A 13,245-nucleotide genomic window follows, 5' to 3' on the forward strand; every position below is an offset into this window, starting at 1 on the left:
CCGCCTTTAATATTTTTGTGATTTAAAAGAAAACATTAAATCACTGAAGGAAAAATATGTTCAAAATATTTGATTTCAAGAATATTTTGTATGAAAAAAGAATCATAAAATTATATATGAAATTATCTTTTTTTAATGAAAATAATTTATATAAGAAAATATTGTCATACAAAAAAAATACAGATATAATAATATTAAAATGATGATGATGTGAAATTGATTGCTTTTTTATATCTTTATGATTTTGTTTTTGTTTTACAAAAATATGATTTTCAAATATAACAAAATTATATATATAAAAAAAAGAATACGATTCACTTGTATATATGTGTTTTCCTTTTTTGCATTAACTTAGTAAATATCAATTTAAATGAGAAATAATATAAATAAATACAAAAACAAATTGCTAGAGTAATCACTAAAGAAATGCACTGATTAATACAAATATTTTTTATATAAAAATGGTTTTACCTAAATAATTACTACATGAATAGAATCAAAATTTAAAATACCTTTCAAATGACCTTTGAAAAATCTGTACAATGAGCAACAGTTTTGTTTTAACCGCATTGGCAAAAAAAGTAAGCACACCTCGAAGTGAAAATGTTCAAATTGAAGTTAATTCATTATTTTGCTCCCCAGATGTCTTGTGACTTATGTTGAAAATTATTAGGGTGAAAAGGAGCAGGCTAATAAAACTCTCAAGACATCCCGTGACGCCAATGTTCAAACAACAACCTTCTGCTTTCTTTTCCCTCCAGTGCACAATTACTCCTTTATTTTTACTTTACTACGACAAATATAACAGTTCTTTGTCATGATAACCAAGAATGCGATAGTGAAAATAACATTTCAGAATTTTTGGCCGGATAAGAAAATCAAAGTTTTAATACAGAGAATACTGATAAGTCCACTGTATCTGTGTATTATTTTGTCTCCTTAAATGTTGCAGGCCTCAGGTCAACAAATTCCACTGGTGGTAGAGAGTTGCATTCGTTTCATTAATCTCAATGGTGAGATTGACATGCGACCCTCCTGGATCATTTGATGTGTGCTTAACTCAAATTGAGCTTTTTTTTCCCTATAGGCCTCCACCACGAAGGCATCTTTCGGGTGTCAGGCTCTCAGGTGGAAGTCAACAAATTGAGGGACGCTTTTGAGCGAGGTAGTTTGTTCAGCTGCTTAAATGTTTATTTTGAAATAAAGTTGATCCCTGGGATACGACATCAATCAGTTTTGAGGTGGAAATCGCAAATTGAAATGGAGGACGAAATCCTATTATAATAAGCTATTGTGTTACGAACACATTAACGATGCGAAAACATTTTAATACACACGACTCTATAGCAGTACTAATTGTGCGCAATATATGTACTTACGGTTAAACAACACAAATTTGTATAAATGTAAAGGAAAAATGACACTTGAGCTACCTTCGGTGTGACATGACTTGGGCTGGTCAAGTGGAGTAGCGGGTCGATGCAGAGGGGGGAGGGATGGCTGATTAAAAGTAAAAATGATTTTACGACTGGCGCTTGCAGGGATTATCATGCTCTCAGTGGATTTATCTGATTTTAATATTTTTGTGATACAGTTGTTCAAATAAGCGAGCGTAGCAATTATTTTGCCTTTTTTTCTTTTCTTTTTTTTTCAAGAATCGCAAGCTTTTTTTCCAAGGTTATTATGTTTTTGTGTCTCTATTTAGCATCACTGCTAGCCTTGGCACAAATGGCAAAAAAAATACAGTCCAAAGTACCAACTTGCATTGCCGACTCGCTATGTCTTTAAAAGCACACACAATTCTGAACTAAATAAATAGAGGGAAAAAGGCATTGTGGGAAGAAGTTCAGCCAATAGCAAATTGGCATCTTTATGGTACCGTCACACAAGCCAATAGCAGACCGGCATCTTTAAAACAGATTGTCATAGGCACAAAAACCGAAAAGAGATTTATAGATTTTTGGGCACGCAAAACAATTTGTTGTTGAGGTCGCACAGTAGGTATAAAAACTTAAAAAAGGGCACGAAAACACCTTCTTTCACACCGTAAACGATGTAGGGCGGGGACGCCGTATCCCAAGTGTCTACTGTTGTTTCGACAAGACGAGTCGATAAGTTCCTTTACTTCTAATACAATATTTGTAAATGTACTCTTGTTAAGGAGTGTATTTTTGTGTTTTGTCACCCCCATTAGGAGAAGATCCGCTAGTTGACCACAACTCTGACCTGGATTCTGTTGCCGGAGTGCTCAAGATGTATTTTCGAGACTTAAAGAATCCCCTCTTCCCTGTAGACAGCCTCAGTCGGCTGCTGGAGTACGCCTGTGAGTGGTGCCATCACCCTCTGCTACTTTTTCATTTGAATTGTAACTTTTGTTTTATTCTTCTTCTGTGGAATACTTCAGATTCAGATCTACTTTATTGTCATTCTAGTACACGTGTATACAGAACGAAATGTCGATGCATCTGACCCCCACAGTTTCCTTGAATGTACAGATATAAATAAAGTTGTATTGTAATTGGCTACGTATAGTATTTTACCATAGTGCCGATAGTGCAAGAAGAGTAGCTAACCAGATGTGCAAAATGGGCAGTCAGGTTAACAAGTCAGGTACACAGTAACATTAACACTGTAACAATAACGCTGTAATTACCATAGTGCAGAGAGCAATGTGCAATGAATGGCAAGCTATAAAAAACTGCCAGTAGTGCAAAAAGTCAGATTAGCAGCCGTTTAGATTTAAGTTAACTATATGTTAGATTGACCATTTAACAGTCTTATTAGCTTCACTTAGAGAGGGGGACACATGCAATTTCTTGTGCTAATGCTAATGAGAAGGTAGGTTCACTACTTTATTTTTCACACTGAGAGACCTGTTCCCAGACAGAAAAATTGAGCCACTTAAAATTGTTTTACTATTATTTACCAAGCACACCAAAATCAGTTTGTTTAGTTTTGCTTTTATTCAAAAAAATAGCAAGCTGTTAAAAAATGTTCCCCAAAAGGGATAATAAAATACCCAATTTCCTTTCCAACTAGGCACAGAATTTGTAGCGTTCTTTCTCAAAATCATGCACAATTATGTTGCAAAATATTTCATGCGCTGGGTTACTCAAGACATTTAGTCTCAAAGGTTGACAGATTTGGCATATACCCTTTAAAAAGCTATGACATAATTGGAGGAAGACAGGACTGTTAACAATGGCGTGTCTCGTTCAAATAACATTTGACACATGTCCAAAACAGACAGCGATTCTAGTAAAAAGCAATTGCTTTTTGCCTTTTTAAAAGCAAATAATATCGTCTGTTAGATATATTGTAGACTGCTTCTCCACATTTTAGTACTGGGGGGAATTTTAAACCAAATATGGTGAAGCGGCCGTTAACTGTTCTGCACACCTAAGCCAAGACAGCTTCAAATATAATTTTTTTACAACACAGGTTAAAAATGATCTTTTTTTTTTTGGTTCCTTGCTATAACTTTTTTCTGACATTGGACCGTTAACGATCGCTTTTCTCTTTCAGACACGAAAAACGACGGCGAGAGAGCCGATCAGCTGAAAAGCGTCATTGCGTCCTTCCCTGACCCGCTCATAATCGTCATGAGATACCTCTTTGCCTTTCTTCATCAGTGAGTACCAACATTCTTCTGTGTTTTCAACGTTATTCCATTAAAAATAGAGCTTGCTACCTCGCTCCGCTAGCGTTTCCCAGTACAGTGACGAGAACATGATGCAGCCGTACAACCTGGCGGTGTGTTTCGGCCCCAGCCTGGTCAGAGGGAGTCCGGATCAGAAACCGGACCAGGACCAGCAGGATGCCGTCACCCTGCAGCCGCAGATCAATGCGCTAGTCAAGAGCTTCATAGTCCAGCACGAGCGTGTCTTTCCCGGGCCCGCGGAGGTTCCGGGCCCCGTCTACGAGAAGTGCATGACGCTGGAACAAGACGATGGGTAGGCGTTATTATATTGCAATGACAAATTGAATGTATTATTCAGGTAAACAGGTAGGCGCCCTGCATGGCTGACCCCTGTGAGTGTGTGAGAAAGGATACGTGTAAAGTACATTGTGAAGCCCTTTGGTCTTCAGTGACCTGAAAATCGCTGCACAAATGCAGTTCATTATCCACTTGTAACATCCAATTGACGACCAGGATCTGTTTAAAAAAAATTCAGAAATCCAAAACAATGGAACCATCTGCTGCCTGATTAGTATCTAGTTACAGCACTGAGTGTAGTCGCAGATTTCACTTCTGGCTGGTTGCCAAAATTGTACGTGTTGCTGTGCTGATATGCCTGACTTTGATTGTAAAAAATAACAACTTTCACTCATTTAATAAGCCTACCAAATTATTTTTGCAGAACCTTTAGTGCCAATGATGTATAAATACGTTATCAGAAGCAATGTCCCTTAGTGAACAAAACGTAAACATGTTTTTTCTTTAACTACTCAGTGGCTTTGGCGCAGCTCTTTGGTAAGTATCAAGCCTCTGGGAATGCTTTCAGTGTGATAAATCACCACTAGATGGCAGGAGTGGCTTTAATCAGATCTTGGTCAACACACTGCCTCATTTTGCTCCCCGTATCCACCGTATGACAATATGTCGGTGCCGTGAATGAGCAGTGTGACAGTTAACAGTTCAAAGCTTTTTCTTGAATCCGTTCATCATTGTCAGGGCAGAGAGAGATGACGCTCTGTGCACGTCAAGGATCTCCATGACAACACCGATCATGTGATACCTACACCGGGAACATCAGGGGCTGAGATGTTCTGTCAAAATGTACATTGGGACCTTGCTACTTCGCGGTTCCACGTTTGCGGGTTCAGAGCTTCGCAGGTCTAAAAAAAAAAAATAAATAAAAATAAAATAATTAAAAAAAAAAAAAAACTTTTCTTTTTTTTAAGCAATTTTGAAGGGGCGTCGCTACTTGGCGGATTTTCACTTTTCGCGGGTGGTTTTGGTCCCCATTAACTGCGATAACCGAGGGATTACTGTATGCATTTAGATATTGGAGGCATTGCAAATATATATAAAAAATCTGCTTGAAATGTTTCCTTTCACAAAATGCCGTTTTTCTCAGAGGTTTTTTAGGAAACGAGTATTTTCAAGCATCTTAGGAATTTCTTTTACACAATGGTAAAAGCAAGAAGCATACGTTTTCTAATAAAAGATAAAGGTCCAAACTTTCCATTTGTCCAATTGACGAAATAGCTACAGATCTAAATCTTTTGTAGGCCTTCAAAAAATAAGTAAAAATGGCTGGCACCAGCACTTCCCATTGGAGAGAAAGTTCTGGCACTGAATGAGTTAAACAGGAACCCATATAGTTTTTGAGAAGAAATCTGGTTCAAAAATGGATGCATCCAGTACTTGGATTAAACCTTTTGGATTGTTGAATACAAATCAATGGAATCTTTTTGGATGTTTTAAATAAAATATCCCATTTTGTGTTGTCCATACACTGCAAATGGATATTGAGGGGGCGCTTTTTTAAAATTATAGACTTTTTTTGTATTTCTTTGGCAGAAAATTACAATTGTTTTGCTGTCGGATATATATATATATATATATATATATATATATATGGTTTGTTGGATCTCTTAACCACTCCACTAGGGTCGCAGTGGCACCAGTTCCTGTGGTGTGTATTGGGCAAGTGTAGCCTGGTGGTGCCCATCCCCTTCCAGGCCAACATGTTTCCACCCGGTTTTGAACCAGGGACCTTTCACATTTTAGGCAAATATGCTAACCAGTATATACATTCAGTTTATTTTTAATTGCCGGTTAGTCAGCCCTGAGTCAATCAAGCCTGTGGTTTTATTGCGAAGATACTTTTTGCAATTTTTTCAAATTTCTTGTTTGCACAAGAAGCATACACATGAACATGTTAAGGTGTTTCATGCTTTCCTTTAGACTTTGATTTCAGGTTCAATTTTTTTTCCCTCTGCCTCACAGTGAGACAAATGCGGAGGATGGGGACGGCGAGACAGAATTCTGCAAAGTTGGTGAGCATATTTGAATGTGTTTTGCTGTTGTTTTTTCGACAAGAAATGCAGTGATAAGTAAGTCCAAGCTTAACCTCTTGCATTAACAGTAGACCTCTGGGATACATGAATCTGTACTAAGGTGAGGGCCAAAATAAATTATTTTTCCATACTGTAAAGTAAAAACGTCCTGGTATGGTCACGCCGTATCCTGGGGGTTTAATTTACTAAACTGTAGTGGGCGGGGCTTGTTTGTAGAAAAAGGAAAAATGCCAATCAACACTCGGGAGTTAAGTCAAGTTATGTTTATTTGTATAGCCGTTAATCACAAGGAGTCTCAAAGGGCTGGACAGACTGTTATTACACCATCCCCTGATCTAAAACCTACATGAGGGCAAAGAAAAACTCAAAAAGCTCAACATGAGGAAAATGAAGGGACCGCACATGAGGTAATCCCCCTTCCAGGCTGACCAGGCTGCAACGGATGTTGCAATAACAAGTAATAAACATATATTGTCAATGTGCTTTTTTGCTACATTTTAAGCTTCTTTTCACACCTGGTTTTTGACGTAGTATTTTGCTATTTTTAGAATGGCCCAGTGATAGGATCTTGGGTTGGACCCAAATTGTCAAGTTTGTTTGGGTTTGTCTGGGCTCCTCTTTTGCATATTTAATTTTTTTATAAATATAATGTCGCATATAGTGTCTGCGCCGTGCCTCGCAGAGGAGGAAAGGGTTTTAATGCAGCCACAGAAACACCGGCGTGCGATGAATGAATGAATGAATCATGACTGCTCCTCCAGCGGAAAAATCTAGTTGTTTCAGCCAGCGTGGACAAATGACTGGGGCTTTGTGCAAAAAAATAACCTTGCTGTTTGTGCATTATGCCTCGAGAGCCTTGTACCTCGCACATCAAGTGTTAAATGTCATTACGAGACAAAACATGAACATGAATTCAAGGATGAGTCTGACAAGGCGGATACATTGAAACACGCTCTGTCCAGGTACGGCCAACAAACACAGACTCTGAAAACCTTTGTCACTGCTAAAATCACCACCACTGAAGCAAGTTATCACATTGCTCACTGCATAGCAAAGCACGAAAAAACCTTTTAATATGAGACCAAATCACCTGTTATTTTTGTTGCACTTATTTTCAAGTAGCCTTCTGCTTTGCTGCTGTTATTTCAAGTTTTGATATTTTCATTGATGAATGGTATGGTAGCTGTCCATATCACTTGTTTTTGATTGTAGTTTATTGTTGCTGAAGAATTCTTGATTCTAGTTAATTCTTGTGGTAAAAAGCTGAAGTCATGAATGGCTACAGACCTTTTCACGTGTTACTCACATTCATTTTTTAGTTCATTGAGGAACAAGAATAGTGGAAGATAAATTTGTCAGTTATACGATTTCAATGTATATCCATGTTGTATATCGGGACTGGTGTTAAACTACAGCTCTGTTGGATATAAAAAAATGTTGTGCGAGTCATTGATTTTGGTGTGGCACACTGATTTACAAGAAAATTTGAAAGTGGCTCTCCACACCGAAAAGGTTGCTGACCCTTGCGTTAAATACTAATCCATAAAAATCGGAAACTCCCTTTTATTTAACTGCGAATTCCCTGTGTTTGAGCATCACGTAAGTGACCTTAATCCATCGGAATCTTTGAAACAATTAAAAGTGTTGAATGAATGAATGAAGGAAACGTTTATTTCGAACATGACAAAACAAATCGACAATAAACAAAAAACACAATGTTATCGTGTATGTTCGAAAGGGAGTAGGAAGAAGCATTTGCTTATTAAATTTTACCCCTTTGACTTCATTAATAATTGTGTCCCACAGTTAGCTGTTCTGTGTATTTATAAATGACTAACCCCTCTCGAATATACATATTTACATTGGCTCTGTGGATACAGTCTCTTCATTATCATCACCATCACCACTTTCATTACTGTTTTTAATCCTACTAGATTAATCGAGTTTTACCCCTCTATTAATTCTAGAATGCTAGTAATCACCTAATATCATTTTGTCACAATAATGACAATGAAAACATTTAAGGACAGTTGTAATAATTATAATCATTATTACTCTTATATTAATACAATAATAATAATGATGATAACAATGGTGATTTGCTCACGTCTACATTTTTGCTTTTGTTGCTAATAATGAGCTAATTTTGCCTGCAATTTAAACTTGAAACATACAAAACGGGCTCAAAATATACCTTTTGCCTCTTCGTAGTGGTGCCAGTAAATAATGAATTTGTTGTTGAAGCTATTTAGCAAAAGGTTCTGTCGACGTTCGCTAAACTAGAAGTGCGTACAAAGAAAACATTTATGTTGGAAATAAAAGTAGTGGTACAGTAAACAATCTTGAGATTTCTTTGGGAAAATTATGTCAGTCAGGCCCTAGATTCTTTAGGTCTGTTTCTACCCCTTTGCGATTCTATAGCATAAAAGAATTATTAAATCCAAGCTGCAGTCATTCCACTTGTGTATTTACTCTTTTATTTTTTTAATTCAAATGTGCAAAAGATGCAGAAGCGGGACACCCGGTCAATCGCAGCAACTCGGCGACAGGAGCCCTGCAGAAAATCGGCGAGGGTTCCAGAACGGACAAAACCGGGTCTTCAGAACACCGCCGGTCGGCTTCTGGACCTGCTGGCGGAAGCATCCCAGTGGCTGGGGCTAAGATTGTCCTCCAGATCCCCACCGGGCCCCAATGTCGGCCCAGGAGGATCCACTCTCCCGCTTTTGCACGCAGAGAGTAGGTATCAAGCTTCAGTGGATCCACGTGAATCTGAAAAAGTCATTTTGTTGCAGATTTGTAGTAAACGAAATCAGGATCTCAAAGCGTGTGTCAAATAGATCTTGCTGTGACAAAACGAGGCGCAGTCTAATGAAGTAAACAACGGCAGGTCATTGGAATCAGTTGCCATAGAACGCAAAATCGTTCATCCTAGTTTGTTTTTTTTAAACTGTTTCATAGGTGGAAATTTTACGTTAAACGGGAAAAATCAGGATTTTATTTCAACTGTTTCGGCCTGCTTTCTGGCTCGTCTCGCCTCCCTTTGAATTGGTGAATGTGGCCTTTCGTGTGTTTTTTTCGACGCGTGTCGCAGTTGTTTTGATTTTGTCTGGCATAGCTTCCCGTTAGCATCGGGACTATAGGCTCAGATTTCAGTTGGCCCCGTGTTGTCGCTACGGCCGATGCTGACACTGTTTCAGAACATTTCCTAGTTTGCGTGCTCGCTAGCCAAGTGTTTTTTGTTCAGATAGCCCAGTTAGCATCAACGCTACCGCATTCAATTCTGTCCGGGCCCGTGTGATTGCTATGGCTGATGCCGGTGCTGGTTCCAATTATTTCCCAGTTTGCTTGCTAGTCAGGTGTTTTTTGTTCAGCTAGCTTACTGTTGTCTTCGGGGCTACCGTATCCATATATAGCAACGGCCGGCCCGCGTTGTGGCTACAGCCGATGCGTCTCTGTTTCAGATTATATCTGGGTTAGCCAGCTTGCGAGCTGGGTGTTTTTTGTTTGGCTACCTCCTTGTTGACTTCGGGCTGCTGTATTTGTTTTTGATTCTGGCCGCCCTCGCGTGTGCACTATGGCCACTGCCAGCGCTGTTTTTGATCATTTATTCGTTCGCGTTACAATGTCCGCCGCTGTTTTTGGGGTCTCCTTGTTAGCCTGCTTGCTAGGCCTGGCGGCTACCTTCAGCAGGTGGTTTTAGTCGGGCTGGTGGCCCTTCTTTGTCCCTCCCGGCAAACGGCATTAGGGCGCGCCAGTGGCCGTCTTCCATTCCGCCACGTTGGTTCTGCGCGTCGTGCGGGTGGCGTTTGCCTCGCTTTCCCTCAGGGATCTGTCGCAACCTTCGTGGTACACTTGTGCTTTTGCCATGCGGGTGGCATTCCCGCCTCCTTCCCCCGGCTTACTGCATCCTCGTACTGTTGCGCTTTTTGCGATGGACGCCTCCTTGCGCCCATAAGTTGCAAGATGTATATTTTGATAGTTTTGCACACTTGTTTAGGGTGGTGATCGCCCTTGAGAAGAAACTGTCTTTGAGCCTATCAATCCTTTTTTTAAGAGAGCTGTAGAGCCTACCAGAGGGCAACAGTTCAAAGAGGAGGTGGCTGGGGCGAGAAAAGTCTTTTATAATGTTGATGACTCACCCTCGTTATCACAGTCCGGTAATTTCCTCCAGACTGGGCAGAGAGAAGCCAACAGTCTTCTGGACTGTGTTGATTATTGATTCATTTAAGATTTTTTGGGAAAACCGTACGGTGGATATTGATTGACATATTTTCCACTGATCATCATTTACAAGGTTAAGATCAACAACTTTGATAAAGAATTACTGTATATATTGACACTGCATTTGAGAAAATGACATGATTGGTGTAGTTTTGCGTCTGTTATTAAAAACAAACAAATCAATCATCCACTCTTCCCCCTCCTAGACAGATGAATGCCTGCCCGGAGGATGCCATCGAAGTCGATAAGGTTGGTTCTTTTTCCACCTTCAGTATTGTTGCTTTATCTGTATTTTTTTGCCACTTACGAGTTTCACTACACTTTTGTACTTGCCATTAACTCTTTGTCATTGAGCATCTTGGAGATGATAAGAAAACCCCAAATTATATACAAAAAATATTTCTCTATAATATGGCAATCTGAATATATGTGCAAATACATCAACACTTGATTGATGAGGTTTATATCCTTAAACACAATTGTTTTGTCGACAGGAGGTGTGTCGCCAGATGGACTCGGTTTTCAAAGAGCTGGTCTCCAAACACGCCTCACAAGACCCGTCAGGTTCCTCTGTAGTGGCACCCCCGAAGGAAAGGAGGGCGTGGAGTTGATGCAACAAAGCACATGATTCTACACAAAATTAAACTGCCAAACATTAAAGCTGTGAAAATCATTTGTTAAAAAATGGTGTGTGTGTGTATATATATATATATATATATATATATAGAGTTGTTGCTTCAATACGTTTATTCCAATGAATTGACACTCTAGACTTGTCTGAATCTGTCACGAGCATTTATTATATATTCAAGTTGCATTTCAGTTGTTATATTCATTAATATCCACATGAAACAAGTTTAAAAGTCTGAGTGACTTCTTGGAATGGTCTTGTCTAATGCCAAAGAGTGAAGAATTTACCAAATGACGCTACTTAGTGAACACATGCAGAACTGCATAGCCATTTGCGTGTTTTCAAAACAGCCTCGTGGATTGTGATGGGTGTGTTTATTTGTTCTTTAATCTATGCTTTAATTCTTTGTGATGGTTGTGTACCTTTTGGGTGAGTGACAAAATAATGTAGTTACCTTTTTAAAAACAAATTCCATGTAAAATCCCCGTCGCAGCTGTACGAAATTGCGACATAAATTGAAGCATAGATAGATTTGTGTATCAAACGTATTAATAGATAGATAGATAGATAGATAGATACTTTATTCATCCCCGAAGGGAAATTCACTTTTCCAGCAGCATCCCTGAGCTGAGAACAATCGAAAATAACATGGGAGCTGCTGGAGTGGCTGTCATTCGTGACGGCGCCGGAGAAACGATTCAATTTGAATCATGTACAAACAAACAAACAATTGAATCATGTACAAGAAACGATTCAATTTGAATCATGTACAAACAAACAAACAATTGAATCATGTACAAACAAACAAACAAAATATTTATGTTTCAATAAGTGGAGTGTTAATAAAATGGGGGGAAAATAATTTCTGATATTGTTATACAGTAGTAATTATCCACTCAAAGTGGGGTGCGTAGTTCGAGATGTCCTTAATAAGTTAAAAGTTTATATTTTTTATCTATTAGGTATGTGTTAACAATGTCCAACTGAGATCATAGAGCCTTTATACATTTTTTTCCACCACGCCTATATGCTTTTCTCTTACTTTTTTCACCGGTGTTCCGGCCAAGGAGCGCATTACACTGGAGGAAAAAAGGCCGGGGGGATGGAGTGGATGAGATTTAATTCACGCACATGATTGACCATTTCTTTTATCCTAGGATGAAAGTAAGAAAAGGACTTTCAATTACGGTCCAAATACTAACCCCAACCACAAAAAGATGATTAAAAGAAGAGTTTATTCAAGCGCGTTTAACAAAGTCACCGTACTAGCACGCACAAAAAAGTTCATGACAAAGGCTGCAATGATGATTTCTGCCAGAATTTTAAAGTTACAGACACCACCATTGAAGAAAAGTTCTACTTTCAACTATTTAAAGGGACAGTGTGTAATGTTAGTGCCTTTGAGCGGTCCAAAAAGCTTTCAGTAAAAAAAAAAGCTTTGATTTGAATACTCGGCGAGAATAGATAACCTATCATACCAATGTTTATTTTTTATGAACAAACTCCAGTAAATGCAGTAATTGAATAAATAGAGACCACTAACAAGGTTATTTTTATACAACAGAGCCAATGACAAAAAATTATTAAACATTATTTCCATGGGGTAAAATAATTCAGCTCAGTGGCCTTGGGGGTATGGTGCCCGCCCCAATACTGAGAAGGTTGTGGTTGAGCGAGGGGGCTGGGAATCCCCTCCCCTGAATCAATCTCCAAAAAAGAGTCAGAAATGACTCTAGCCACCTCCCGCTAGGGGGATATGGCTGTGGTATATAATAAAATACCGGTAATTCTTGTATTTCAAACTAATAGCGTCTGGTGTTCTAACAAAACGGTCAACCTTACTGAGACTTCCTACTTTGGGTTAATCTGACAACAACTTTATTTTTCTTTCTTATCAGGTAAAAGCAGTAACACTAAAACTCGGAGTTCTTGCAAACGAAACCTTTGCTCATGACATATATTAAGGGTTGGCATGCATACACACTGCGTTATTACAATAGTCACCAAACACCAAGCTAAAAATCCACCACGGAAAAAAAGACCCCCATGCTTAAAATCTACGTCATAAAACAGTATCTTAAAGCAGTTAAAGAGTCAAATAAGACTAAATCAAAACGAAAATTATAACTACTACTCGTAAGAAGTTGCAATCAGCCTTGTGCGCATGTGTACTAAGCGATGGTAGGACATATCATAGGGTAGAAAGGAATTTCATAACACGGCGTCTAAACTTTTTCCGCCTGGCGCGCCTGCTCAATATTCAAACAATGACGCCATCATTAGCCAATTGGCGTCCTCCCTCGTCTACAGCTCCGCCCCCCGATCCTGCACGAGAAGCTACCGAAAAACGCCGAGTAGCTGCCGGG

The 13,245-nt window shown here is 39.0% G+C and overlaps 1 protein-coding gene across 4 annotated transcripts in view; it reads left to right on the forward strand.

Annotated features, from left to right (window-relative positions):
- LOC148369669 (rho GTPase-activating protein 4-like) overlaps positions 1–10,908 on the forward strand; it is a 28,646-nt gene extending 17,738 nt beyond the window's left edge. For all 4 annotated transcript variants that reach the window (XM_088331775.1, XM_088331774.1, XM_088331776.1 and 1 more), the window contains exons 14-22: positions 953–1,013; positions 1,088–1,165; positions 2,195–2,323; positions 3,526–3,631; positions 3,705–3,953; positions 5,957–6,006; positions 8,532–8,763; positions 10,455–10,497; positions 10,743–10,908. In XM_088331775.1, coding sequence (XP_088187901.1) covers positions 953–1,013; positions 1,088–1,165; positions 2,195–2,323; positions 3,526–3,631; positions 3,705–3,953; positions 5,957–6,006; positions 8,532–8,763; positions 10,455–10,497; positions 10,743–10,859 — 1,065 coding nt within the window. In that variant the 3' untranslated portion in view covers positions 10,860–10,908. The remainder of the gene's footprint in view (positions 1–952; positions 1,014–1,087; positions 1,166–2,194; positions 2,324–3,525; positions 3,632–3,704; positions 3,954–5,956; positions 6,007–8,531; positions 8,764–10,454; positions 10,498–10,742) is intronic.
- The last annotated feature ends 2,337 nt before the right edge of the window (positions 10,909–13,245 follow it).

Source organism: Urocampus carinirostris, chromosome 3 (assembly GCF_059441175.1).
Source record: "Urocampus carinirostris isolate Australia breed hairy pipefish chromosome 3, RoL_Ucar_1.0, whole genome shotgun sequence".
NCBI lineage: Eukaryota > Metazoa > Chordata > Actinopteri > Syngnathiformes > Syngnathidae > Urocampus > Urocampus carinirostris.